Raw genomic sequence first — 13,425 nt, 5'->3', positions numbered from 1 at the left:
ATGTGCAACCGTGTGCAACAGTCTGTCAGCGCAGTGGAGCACTTTCACAGCTGTAGCATGTGGCACGCTGGGACATGTGCGGCTGAAATTTCTTTAGTGACACAAATCCACATATGTCTGATCAAAAGAATCGCTCGCATAACTACAATTGATGGGATCTGAAAGACAAAAAAAAAAGAAAAGAAGTTTCATCTTGCTGACATGCACATACGGCGTGCTGGTTCCTACCTGTGCCACAGTCTGCCACTCGGTGGCATCGTCCTCGCTAGGGTGGATGCCATAATTCCAGCGGCGCTGCACAACATAGAGGACAGGCTCCACGGAAATGTTGAACTTGGAAGACCAGCGGATCTCCAGCTGACCCGATGGCTGCTCCAAAAACACCAGCTCTTTCCTCGGCTTCAGTGGAACTCCTAAAAAAAAAAACGCAAGGAAGATCACATACCGTGACGGGAGGCTAGCAGGTGAACTTCCAACATGCAATTTTATTGTTTTCCTTCTTTGGTTGGAAAGATAAATGACAGCATCAGAGTTGGACAGATACAGATTTGAAAATGAGACATGACCTCACCGCAATAGATTTCATACACACTGCGGGTCAACGCCGTCGTCATTCTACTGTGACCGATTGTGATATTTCCTGGCCAGAGTGACACGATTTGCTGCTCCTCTTAGAAATGTTACACACAGTTTATATCCAGGTATGCAAGATGGCTCGGGTAATGTCACTCCCTCCCTCTCTCTCTCTGTTTTTTTCTATCTTGCAGACAGCGCAAACATACATGCACATTCATGTAAAGTTCATCACTTCGCTTCACATTCAGCCTTTTTTTTCAGACGAAAGTCGATGTGGCCATGTGCAATAAATTAGAGATTTATTAAGTGCAGGACTGGGCCAAATGTTCAGCCAAGTCAGACTGACTCTCTCTCTCTCTCTCTCTCTCGAGTGGATTTATTGCAGCGGAGACGTAGTGAGTTGTTGATTGAGCGTCGGGCATAGTGATAATGAGATGGAGATTGGAAAAGCAAGTTTGGAAGTACGGGAGAAGGCTGAATGCATCCCACTGTTCTCTATAAATCACCTAGCACTTCAGACCATTATGTTGGACCTCTGTCGCTGCTGAGCGGCCCACCAACGCTCGGCATTTATCAACGGCATCAACACACTCGCGCTCGAGGCTACTGCGCTTCACGTCGGTAAACAACATCATCAAGATTGTGTTTTGTATGCAGAGTGCTTGATCTACTTATTTTTTTCACATGCCCTGCATAAGGACTGAATAGAGATATGACTGATTGATGTATATATATATATATATATATATATATATGATATATATATATATATACCCTGGAAGATGGAGGAGGGTCCTTGAGCCACATGCGTATGGAGTCTGCACTTTGTTTTGTCCCACTGATAACAGCTTTCTGGATACTAACAGCTGGGGGTCGTTTTGCTGTGGTTTCACAGCTCCACAGTCGTGTGTGTGTGTGTGTGTGTGTCTGTGTGTGTGTGTGTGAACGTGTCACATTTCCTGCGCAATAATGAACACAGAGGTAACCACAGCATTCCTCTTCTGCCTGTGTCTTAGCTCATCTTCCCACAAAGTCGCACACACAAGTACTCCTGCAAAGCACAAACCACACTTAGACAAAAACACAAACACACACACACACACACACACACACATCCTCTCTTCTTCCGCAATATGTAGGAGGGCAAACGAATACACTTTCTCTCAGCTTGCTCTTTTTCCAAAGATAACTTTTTTTGGGGCCGGGTTTGATCCAAGAATCATACAGCGTTCATTTTTCAATGGCCACACGCTTACTCCAAAAAAAATCATGATGTAACTGCTGCTGAGGCACGATCAAGAGCACGGCGTCCATTCATGTCTTAATCATGCCAGCAATTACGCTCACAGGAATATAATTTTCAATACTCACGCACATACTGTCATAATGATGGCTCTAATTACAGGGGGGGGCTGGGGGAAAACACTAGCAAATACTGCTTGTTGCACGAGGACTTACCGTGAACTGAGGATGGATGATGGACCAATGCACCGACTGACTTGTTGTGACAGTGTGAGGATAACTCTGGCTCAACTTAATTTGGTTCTGATCATCTACGTTTTTCCACATATTGTTTGTTTAAACCACCCACCGGCTGCTTTTCTTTCTTGCGCACTGCTTTTGATCAGAAAAACACGCATAACAAGTTGCGTTGCATCACACACGGTGCAATTTCTTCCACGGCAACGGAGGAAATGAGGGAGCTAGAGATAACTACATGAAAGTGCCTAATAAAGCACCTATTTCCATACGTGCACGGCATATTTTATCCGAGGAACACCTCTGAGAATGCACAGTGGATGATGTACAACTGCATCAAAAGAAGAAGAGGCTTTGTTGCACATCAAAAGCCCAGCGGGGGGTCCAGTGGTCTCAGAGATCCTGAACACTGAAGTTTTCAGGGGGGATAAGTACACGGGCTGGGGACCCTAACCTGAAGACACACACACACACACACACGCACACACATCTGAGAGTGATCTCAGTTGGGGGAAACGCTCCATTTCTCCCCGCTTGTGTTTGCTAATGGCTTCCAGCATCATGGCTCATCATGGCAAAAGACTACATACACATACTCGTGCACACATAGAAACAATTACACTCTTCAAACCATGAGCAGCTAATTAGACCTTTAACACTGAGTGCCGGGACGAGAATTCCATCCGGACTTTCACCAAAAAACGCTGAGTGTAATTCAGTGTAAACGCAGCGCTGACGGCGACCCATCATGAGCTCAGTGTTTGGACTAAATCAGCGGGGTATGCTGCTTGATTTGAAGGTCTCACAGTGCGGTGAATGGTTTTCATTGACTGGGTCACTGTATTGAAAAATTTTCAAGGTTACGCCTGCTTTCATCTTTCCCCCGGATTAACGTGCTGTTCACCTTTTGAGCATGAAATCCGCCATGAAGTCCCCTCAGGATTTTTTTTCTCCACATCAAATATAAAAAAAATGTCTGCATGCTCATCTTGTGTGCTCAAATTCGAAGAAAAAAAATCACATGCCTCCTGCCTCTCTCAACTATATACAGTACAGCACAGTGAAACACGGCGTGTGATTCAAAGCATACACCGCTTGCTGTGGTTAAAAGCTCGATTTAGACTCATCTTCCACTGCTCTTGCTTCAACATCTCCCCAACTTTGTTATGGCCTCAGGCTGCCAGCCAATTCTGCGCTGATAGTGTATATAATGTAGTTCCAGCTCTCATCTCCAAGTTCAGAGGCTCTTGGTTCTCTCACAAAACGAGTGAGCACCCTCAAAACACCAGGGGCGCCTAGGGGCAGCGCTATTAAACTGTTTTACTGGAGCAAAGATTCTTGGGTACATCTGTGTCTGTGAAACCCACAGTCGAGCTCATCCAGCAAATTCAAGACTGAGGATTTATTCCAGTTATAGATACAGTTATATCGTTATATAGAAGAAGAAGAAAAAAAGCATGAGGCCTGTGTGGGTGTAGGACAATGCACAGAGATGAAATGAAGACTTTGGATTCTGAACAAGTTGTCAAGATAAAATTGTTCGAGATAATCTGCAATTTGCGTCATTGAGATTAAAAAAAATAAATTAATAACGAGGGATTAACTGGTTCGGTAACAGTATTTCGGAAAATTATGCAAACACAACAGTTTAATCTCATTAAAAAACACGATGTTTGCGGTGAGCCATTACCAGATATGAAACGCCGCTTAATGAATAAGATAAAGAGAGAGGGGAGGGAGTATCTGTGATTCAGCTGACGAGCCGTGTTAATTCGGTCCCTCTTGGAAACAGAACTGAGCAATAATTAAATAAAGAGACGAGATGCCGGGTGCACGGACAATTAAGCAACTTTAACGGCGCGCGCAGTCCAACGCTTAGTCACGTCGTGCATCTTAGTCAACCTGTAGAGCTCCCTTCTCCCTCTAATTAATACATTCAATATGTTAATTTGTTCATTTTGTCTTCATTCAAACCTGCAATAACTTTTGCAGGCCCCTTGTGACACAATAAACAAGTTTATTATCGTCACCCTTTACAGTCATTTGTAATATCCAGCATATCCAGCAGTTACAGAGAAATATTGTCACTAATATGAAGGCATGTTTGTGTCCACTTGGAGAATATAAGTCCAGTATTGACTCTCTTTTAACGCCGTCTTTAGTCAGTATCAAGTCTTGAAGGAAATTTCTGTCTGGTGCTGAGCAGGTAGGTGTACAGTAGATTGTTAAGCTGAAAACAGCTGCTTCCTGTCGCCGGAAACAACGCTACAAGAGTCTCTATACAGCTCTGTGGAGATGTTTTACTGTCCTGCTGGCACTGCCTCATATTAGAAGAATTCAACTGGCAAAACACGAGAGGCTTTTATGGCGGAGCAGCCACAGGAAATGCAACATATCTGTCCCTGAAGTAAGCATGTACAAAACATTATATCATTTTTGGACGTTGGTCAGTTTTGACGTGGGCTGAGTGATAAAAAATACAAACATGCTGGGAATATTTTGACAGATATTATGATTTGTGCGATGATTCATGACGTGCGAATGATCGATTTTACATCAAACGTTTCGTTTTAACTGAAAGCCATCACGTTGATGTGACATTTGTTGGGGTCAATACCAAAACATGCATCTGGAGAACGAGATTTAGAGGCCGGGGCATCTCAGCAGGACTTCGGTACTTCATTATAACGCTGTTTTGTCACACCGTTTATCAAAAAAAAACCTGCAGCTTTCACATTTTGGATAATATTTCGATTGATTGCGCAGCTCTAGTTTGAACCATCGTAGGTAGTAATGGAACACAACGCGAGCTGTTGGATGAAGAGTTACAGTCGACAGCCTGCAAACCTCAAACTCCTCAGCGAGGTAGCCAACTCCTTCTCCCCATACCCTGCAGTTGTATGGAAAACTAATAAAATGATTGGTTGCTCTGTAAACAGATACCCCACTTGCACCTCTGTTGTACTTCTGATAAAGTAGCTGCTCAAAAAGTGAGAGACTAAAATCGCCCAGGACTTAAATATTAAAACTGTTGCAAAAAAATCACAAAATGGTGCAAGATATGGTTGCAGTATTACCTTTGTAGAGGTTCTTGGGCAGCTGGCAGGTGTGGCCGCAGCCGTTGGAGCAGCACTTTTTCACGGCTGAACACTCTCCATCCTCCTCACAGCTTTCCACGCATGCTGCTGCAAAGCCGCTGGCCTTCTCCGGGGCAGGACAGTCTCCTTGCTTCACTCCCTCTACTGACTTTAGGAACTCACAGCTCGTGAGACACTCGTAGTGCTTCTTGGGAAAGAGGGGCTGAGGAGTACAGGGGAAGGGATGAGAAGGAGGAGGATGAAGAGAGGGGGGGAGGAGGAGGAGGAGGAGGAGGAGGAGGAGGAGAGGGGGGGAAAAAAATGTCAGATTGCTTTCTAACACCGACCTGCCTGGCTGCAAACAGGCGTCTCTGTGAGCTAACAGGGATCGTCCTGTTTACATTTCAGCTCATGACTCACTGGGAGCAGCGAGTACATTAAACAGCTTTGATTCAGCCTCACGGAGAGTCAGAGAGAGACGCTCGTTACGATGCAAGAAAGAGTTACTTCACACCCCTCGAAAAACTTTCCTCGCGCTGAATTTTTTCCCCCCACTAAAGTATGAAAAAAAAAAAGAGCTCAAACACTCCTCGCTGTCTGAGGGGGCAGCCGCGGCATTCTGCGGGTAGTGACATACCTCGCATAAATCCTGGCACTGGTTTTCCTTCAGGTCCCAGGATTCCTTGCACGGCTCCAGGCACTGTTGAAAAAAAAGAGGAAGGGTGTCAGTTTGCTTCAAAGCGTCAGCCACATCAAAGAGACACTGCCGTGGAGATGGTTGCTCGCTCGGGCGCTGGCTGCCTGACAGGCACCTCGCTCAGCCGCTTCCTGTGCAGTTCACAACAGCCAGTCACATCAGTTTTTGTTACAGATGCCCCGCATCCCTTCAAAGGATGTAAACAATCTCCTGCAAGGCAAACATTGGGCAAAGAGGGTGTGCTGTGAGTAGACAGGCACACCCTTTTTGCTTTGTGTCTATAATGTACTGATGCTTGGATGTACTCATGCCTCAACACTGCTATAGCCTCCCATACAGTCTACGCCTTCACTCCCATTCTGCAGCTTTTCCCTGCTCATGTCTGGGCCTGATAAACTCTGGCACTGGCACCAAACTCCCCTCTCTTTTACCAAGCAGAACAAAGAGCACTTAATAAGTGATACACTTGGTTTAGTGTTCTTTGGGATTCCCTTTTTTAACACGTGGAACAGATTTACTGAATGCTTGGCATAAAGCGCGCGCGAGTCATTTTTGCCAAACATAATGAGATGATAAAATTCAAAATGAAAAGTTTACCAATCTAGTGAAAATCCTCTTGCTTTAAAACACTACACCCTGAATGAATCAAATTCAATAAAAAGCAAACGTAATATAACACAAACGCTCATGCATGTCCAATGGAATCAGGCTAGATGTTGCCGCAGGAAAGTGGAATGTGTTCAGATGGGACCCGAGCGAAGCCGGGGTCTTATACGCTCCTGTTGCTGGCCACTGAGAGCTGGTGTGAAAGAGAAGAGCAAGCTCAGTCAAACAGTCAAAACCACTGCCAGGCTGCTTCTGTGCTGCTCTGGGAGCAGCCCAAACCACACCAACCAGAGACCTGCCAGAGTCACTCATTCAACTCCATTTAATTTAGACTCCTGCACCAGCTACAGTACTAAAGACAAGGCACGGCAGTAAATTTTCAACACATTCTTTATCTCGGATAGTCCAATATGTTCACCGTCAGCGGGAGAGTGAGATACGGTATGAATAGATATGAAGAGGTCCAGGATAAGAGGCTCCTGAACAAACGGTCATCGGTGCAATAAGCGGTGTTACGTAAGGTGAAACGCGGAAGAGTGGTTACACGATGGGACCTACTGTAGAGGCCAGTCTGTTTAACACAGTTGATGTAAGAAATTTCACATCTCTGACAGGGGGGGGGGCCAGGGTTGTATTTATGACTTTAATTCGCTCATTAGCCAACTCTGTCATTATTATGCCATTGCCAGTGAAAAGTTTATTTGCTTTTTATGGAGTGCGGTGGACGGGGCGCATGATGAAACATAAACCTTGCTTCTGGAGGAACATGCTGCAATCAGGGCCTACGCACACGCCTGCCAGCGCTCAATTACACTCAGCTTCGGCTCTCCGCTCTGCCCAGCCTCGTCTCGGGCAACCGAGAAGCCCTTTGTGGACAGTGTGTTGAGTGTTAAACAGCTGGCTCCAGAGGGTGGAAGGAGGAGGAGGGGGGGGAGGTATTTTCTTAATTACTCCACAGCAATACAGATATCACTCTCGTGATGATATAAAATATAATGCGCCGGGGGGAAAATTGGACACCTTGGAAGGAAAGCACGTAGTTATGACAGCTGAGAGCTCCAAAAGAAACTAATGTGGTTTCTACAGAGCTGATCAGGTGAAACCGCTGTAACACCTCGGAGATTTAAGATGACATATGAGCTCAATCGCACTGTCCAAGTTATGCCTCACCGTCCAGACAGTCTGTGCAGTTCTATCATCATCTGCTATTAATAATATGGTGACCTTATATCATTAATTCTGTTCTCGATTGTGTCCTCGGAGAGCACAGCCTGCGGCGAAGACGGGCAGCAGCAGCAGCAGCAGCAGCAACCTCAGCATCCCAGCCTCAACACAAGCACGGCGCTGGAACAATGAGGTGTTGAGGCAATAACTGTGTTCTGCACCGGCGTCTAAAGGACATTCTGGCAGTAGACGCGCATGTTAAAGCCCCCAAATCCCTTCTACAAATCACTGAACATACACACATAAGCTAGGGGGATCAAGCTCATTTTACTCATTGAAAGATCTTGTGTGCACGGACTGAATACATTCCACCGGGGCTTTTCTTGAGAGGACGAATCTTTTTTTTTTCTGGTTCAACACAATCGCAGCCTATACAAGTGAAAATAGAATCATCGCTACCTCGAGATGCTCGGGCTTGCATGCCAAGCAGAATGAATTAACATAGCACATTGCGTACCAAGGATATTGCAACACAGATCAGAATGCTGGCTGGCCATGTGTGTGTGTGTGTGTGTGTGTGTGTTTAGTGTTGTCTCACACTCCCCAAGTCTTCAAGGCAAAAAGTTTCCGACAAAAAAAAAAACTGCTGAATTCTTGTAAGGAAGTTTTTTTTATTTTTTTATATCAGTTATTTTTGCTGAACTGGCGGATATATCATAAACGGCACTCTTAAAAAAAAAAAAAAAAAAGATAAGCATTTGTGTGCAGGCAGTGAGAGCTCCCTGCAGGTGTGCTCAAAACTGACAATCTGTCAGCGTTCCTCCCCAGCCACACCCACAAAAAAACTGACAATCTGTCAGCGTTCCTCCCCAGCCACACCCACAAAACTGACATTTAAGCAGGGAAGAGGAGGACCGACGACAGATGTCTTGCCAAAGCAAATAGGACGGCTGTATATAATTACAAAGGTGCTCTCATCAATCAAGTGCCTGATTCCTATTTACACAGTTCGGTGCTCAATCTAAACCATAGTACTGATGCTTGGGAGACTGCCTTAACATATTTTCTAAGAAAACTCTTGTGCAACTTTTTATTTTGGAGGGGGGCCGTTGCCTCCAACCAAATCGCGTGAAGATACACACCCTCGTCTTCCAAAAAAAAAAAAAAAAAAAAACTTCTGGTGTTGTTGAAATTTGAAAAATATGTTCTTACCACAACTAATTTGCTAATTAACAATAAACCCCCCCAAAAAAGTGCTATTAGTAATTCTTCCTGCACGCATGAGTGGCACATAAATCTGACACTTTTCTATTAATAGGATCGCGTCAGGAGATGTACGCGCTCCAACAAGTTCGCTTAGAGGCCTTTAAAACATTTTCACGTCTTGCACCATCGATGGCGATATGAGAGAGTTTGACTTCTTAGAACTAATCTGGGAAAACGCGCCATGGAACTGAAGTAGGGAACATAATTGAGCTGGACAAAGTGTATCTGCTGGGTTTGGGTGCCAATGTCTGGGTCTCCCCTCGAGCAAATCTCTCCAGCTGGCAGCGCGGGCTACCATCTGTTTGAACAGGGTAAGGAATGCATGTAATTATCCTATGTGATGTTAACATATTTCTGGACAAATTTCACCTAAAAAGACACAAATGGTTTTACTCCGAGAGGTAAACAAGAGCGTGGGGCTGTTTCTATGGACTTGAGCTGTTAGTCTTAACAAAAGCATTTGAGCGGGCTTGATTTCCCCTTTGTCCTCTTATCTTCCTACCCAATAGTGACACATTCTGCATGGTTAAGTAGGAACATCCATAGCGGTCTTTCATTCCCCATTTCACGCTGTAATAAAACGCAGCAGTTGTTACTCTGGGGGACCCTGAAAGGCATTCTGTGGGGCCGATGAGAGAGTCAGGCTGAATGGCAGCCAATGCCACAGCCCATCCTCACTTTGTCATGGCTGGGACGAGCCAGAGGGAGTGAAGAAGCAGAAGAAGGAGGGATGGGGGGAGGAAGACAAGACGGGGGGTTGGTTGCTGTGCACAGAACCGCCTTTCTCCATCACGGTTATCTCCACCCATCGTAAAAAAATGCTTACTGGCCCGAGTCTGTGCCTGCAATAACATAAACGATGAAAAAAGTGCCTATATAAAAATGTCACGGCCGTGTTTTGTTTTAGCAAATGAAGCATGAAGTGCTACCAGTCGAGATTGCCCCCGGGCTTAATAATAACACAGTGTGTACAAAATACAAGATGGGCTATAATTCATACTGATGTAGATGACATTTTGCCAGAAACTAGTACAAATAGTCGCGGGGGAGATGGGTGAGACAGCTACGACTGATCCTGTTATTTTGTAAATGAAATTTAGCAGACACAAAGCTGTACTTTCCCTACGCAGACAGCTAAAATATGCACCCCCCTGTAAGTTATCCCAAAAGCTTGGGGAGCCGAGCACATCGATCCTATCTCTGGCGGTCAGCGTAAAGCTCGAGCGGTGCCAACAGATATTTACAAGGTGCCTTTGCCGCCCCTCGGGATGGAGCAGCTGCTTTCTGCCTCTCTGGGCGACTCAGATATAGAGGAATCTCTGTTGTTGATCATACACATTGTAAATCTCACCTCCAATCTCATTGAGTTATGGCTATTTTCTGCTGCCCTGGTGCTTTTTTTTTTTTTTCGCACACTCCCGATGACCAGACTCAATTATTCCAGCAGCTCTCAGCTCCGGGCTCATATCTATCGACCCATCCAGGAGCAAGTCGCGAGGCCCTGCTCTCTCTCTCTCTCTCTCTAACTCCATGTATTCACTCACTCCTCACTCTATTTCACTTTTATTTGGCTGTCGTCTCCTCTTGACTTCCCTAGTCTTATCTGCCTTTTATTTTCTCAAACCATGTCTGCTCTAATCCAGATAAATTTCAAAACTCATCTCTTTCTCTTATTTGGCTTTCCATCTCCACTAAAAGACCAGCATGATCATACTCAGAAGATGGATGTTTTCCAAAAACTCTCTCCAAAGTAGATAGTTTTGAAAACACCAGGCTCACGTTGCAGCGAAGACAAAGAACGAGCTTTTTTTTTTATTATCATGTGATATATCTTTCGCAAACATTGCCAGTTCACTTTCACTTGCCAGCGATGTTATGAGTCCATGTTTCTTTAGCTTCCAACTTCTCCAGTTCTTTCCTGTGATCATTTTTCTGTGTGTTTTCCAAGCCTATAGCCAACCGCACAATACAGGTGATGTCACTGACACATGTTTTGTGTCTGCTGTAAGACAACTGCACAAACACACAAAAAAAAAAAACTCATTTAATGAAATATGCCAATCACAGACCGGAGGAGGGGGGAAGAAAAAAAATGGAACATCCTCAAGAGACATTTTGCAACCTGGATACGAGTTCAGTGTTTTATGTAACCTCGGTAGCTGAAGGATCCAGAAAATACAAATTTGATGAAAAGTGGAGGAAGGAGGTGAGCTGGCATCAACAGCGCCACCATGGCAGACTGCAAGCAAGCGGTCACACCCCACATACTCTGACATTTCATCAAAGAACAGGATTTTTTTTTTTTTTTTTTTTTTTTTAATGCATGCGTTCATCTCATGTACTAATGATGGCTGGGAGAGTTTCATACCCTTTTTGAAGTGCTCCGACAAGCCGGTTACCTAACGCTGGCAGTGCAGAGAGCACTGCATGCCAAAAATAAGCACCACTGTTACAGGTAGGCTTAAACAGCACAAGGGATTTATGACAAATTTGTTTTTCCATGCTGTACTTGTGTATTTATTTATTTTAAACAGAACAGAAAAGAAAGGACGACCACTTGTGAGGCACAAAACAAGCAAAACTAAGTCTGTGTTGTAAGATTTACGAGGCTCTATTTACAGAATGTGGCAGAAATGAAATATAATACGCATGACTATGTTTTCACCCATGTATAATCACCTGAAACTAACAATCGTTGGGTTTTTATTCCCTTAGAATGAGCCTTTTGTATCTACAGAGGGAGCAGATCCTCTTCCACGATGTCAAATGTTAAAACGCCATGGACAGACTAAAACCCTGGCTCCACAAAGGGCCTGGCTCCACAAAGGGCCCGGCTCTGCACAGGACATGCCAGGAAAGGAGTGGGCGAGGCGTGGAGGCTGCAATCAGCAACCACTGAATCCTGCACTCGAGCTACTAACCCATTATTTTATTTATTCATTCATATACCAATTATGTTCTCAATTAGCTTTCATTAAATTAAAAATCGCCTACAACAAAGAGATATTGAGCTACCTATGACATCAAATACTCGCTGAAACCAGAGAGCGCTTTCTGCTTTAAACATTGATAGGCTAATTGATTAATTGTTTTGTCCATCGCCCATGTGTGTCGCCGCAGCCTACACAGATCATCCAACCTCGTTTCTTTTTAAATTAATGTCAGTTTTGCAACAATGAAATGACTTTTGGCGTTTCAGTATGGATGGCTACCATTTAGAGCACAGATGAGAAACTTCAGACGCAGTCAACTATGTTCAGATTTATCCGGAATACAATCTGCCTGTCACTTCTCGCCGTCAGCGCTCAGTGGAAAGCCATGGTTAGGACCATTACTCTTGATGATTTTCCCCGTTTCCTCCCTCGTTCTCGTTCACGGCGGAGGTCTTAACTTCAAGCTGCCTCGCAGAATCCAAAAGTATTTGTCCTCCAGGTGATGCCCGCAGAGACTATAATTGCAGGTTAACCAGGTTGAAACATATTTCATCAAGTACCGGAGCTGTGATTCGAATGAGCGTAAAATCATATGTTAGCGAGGCTTTCCAATAAGTCTCTGACGTGCCATTAAAGGTTTCAAAAGGAAATCTAGCGAGTAAATCAGGAAGAAGATATCCCCCGACCCGAGCTGCTATGAAGTCTAGACGCGCCATTTCCTCAACCTTACGTGACCTTATGGTGCGTTAAGTCCATGAGATATTGTGTATTTAATTTCTGCACAGCTGTAAATCCGCACAGGTGTGTGTTGAGCAGACAGTGGGGTGGGATCAGGTAGATCAGAAAGATTGATGGCCCGCTGACTCGAGATGCGAGTCTGCAACTCTATATGCAGCGAGCTCACAAGGGCGCTCATAAATACGGAATTAGATTTTCCAATGAGCAAGAAGGCGGCTTATCTAAATGCCAAACTTATCGGGAAGGGAAAAAAAACGGGTGAGTATGTAATTTATAAATCGTATTGGAGCTCTTGGAATGATTCCCAGTGAAAGCTGATGCTTCATTTGCAACAGAAAAAAAGCTGGTGTGAGTCGATTCAAATTCAGTTTCAAATAATCACACTAAGTTTTGATCTGATGTTTCAGCAGTGCAGTGGTTGCTGCTGGGTTTCCTATTCTGCAATTACATAAGCCTCTGCAAACTAACAGGAAACCCACATAGCAGAGGAGGATTATTGTATTCGCTGCAAGAAAGAGACAATTACAGCATGTTGGTACACCCGCGCTTCATTTGCGCCCACTGCTGAAATCTTGGGGAGATCTTGTACATGATGCCTGTGCAGCTGCCAGGTAATCTATGTGTGTCAGGCAAATTGGTGGCTGTCTGCTCTACTCTGTATCCCTACAGAAAGGTGCAGGCCATTCAGACTGTATGGAAATTTGGCATTAGGTGCAGTAGACGCCTTATTTTCCATGTATCTGTTTATCACTTCTGTCGCAGCCAGTCTGAGGAGGGACAAGCAGCCTGTAGCAGTATAATGCCCCGCAGCAGCTGATAAATATGTTATTGTCTAGGAATTGAAGGAGCTACAAGGCCGCACACAGCTTCCACTATTAGTTAAAATCAC

The 13,425-nt window shown here is 44.6% G+C and overlaps 1 protein-coding gene across 1 annotated transcript in view; it reads right to left on the bottom strand.

Moving 5' to 3' along the window:
* anos1 (anosmin 1) overlaps positions 1–13,425 on the bottom strand; it is a 41,026-nt gene that overhangs the window by 14,514 nt on the left and 13,087 nt on the right. Inside the window, exons 3-5 of the mRNA XM_019263171.2 lie at positions 5,770–5,832; positions 5,133–5,355; positions 229–413 (exon numbers count right to left, since the gene is read on the bottom strand). Coding sequence (XP_019118716.1) covers positions 229–413; positions 5,133–5,355; positions 5,770–5,832 — 471 coding nt within the window. The remainder of the gene's footprint in view (positions 1–228; positions 414–5,132; positions 5,356–5,769; positions 5,833–13,425) is intronic.

This window comes from Larimichthys crocea, chromosome XVIII (genome assembly GCF_000972845.2).
Source record: "Larimichthys crocea isolate SSNF chromosome XVIII, L_crocea_2.0, whole genome shotgun sequence".
Lineage (NCBI taxonomy): Eukaryota > Metazoa > Chordata > Actinopteri > Sciaenidae > Larimichthys > Larimichthys crocea.
The sequence above is the reverse complement of the archived record's forward strand: the minus strand, read 5'-3'. Positions and strand labels throughout refer to the sequence as shown.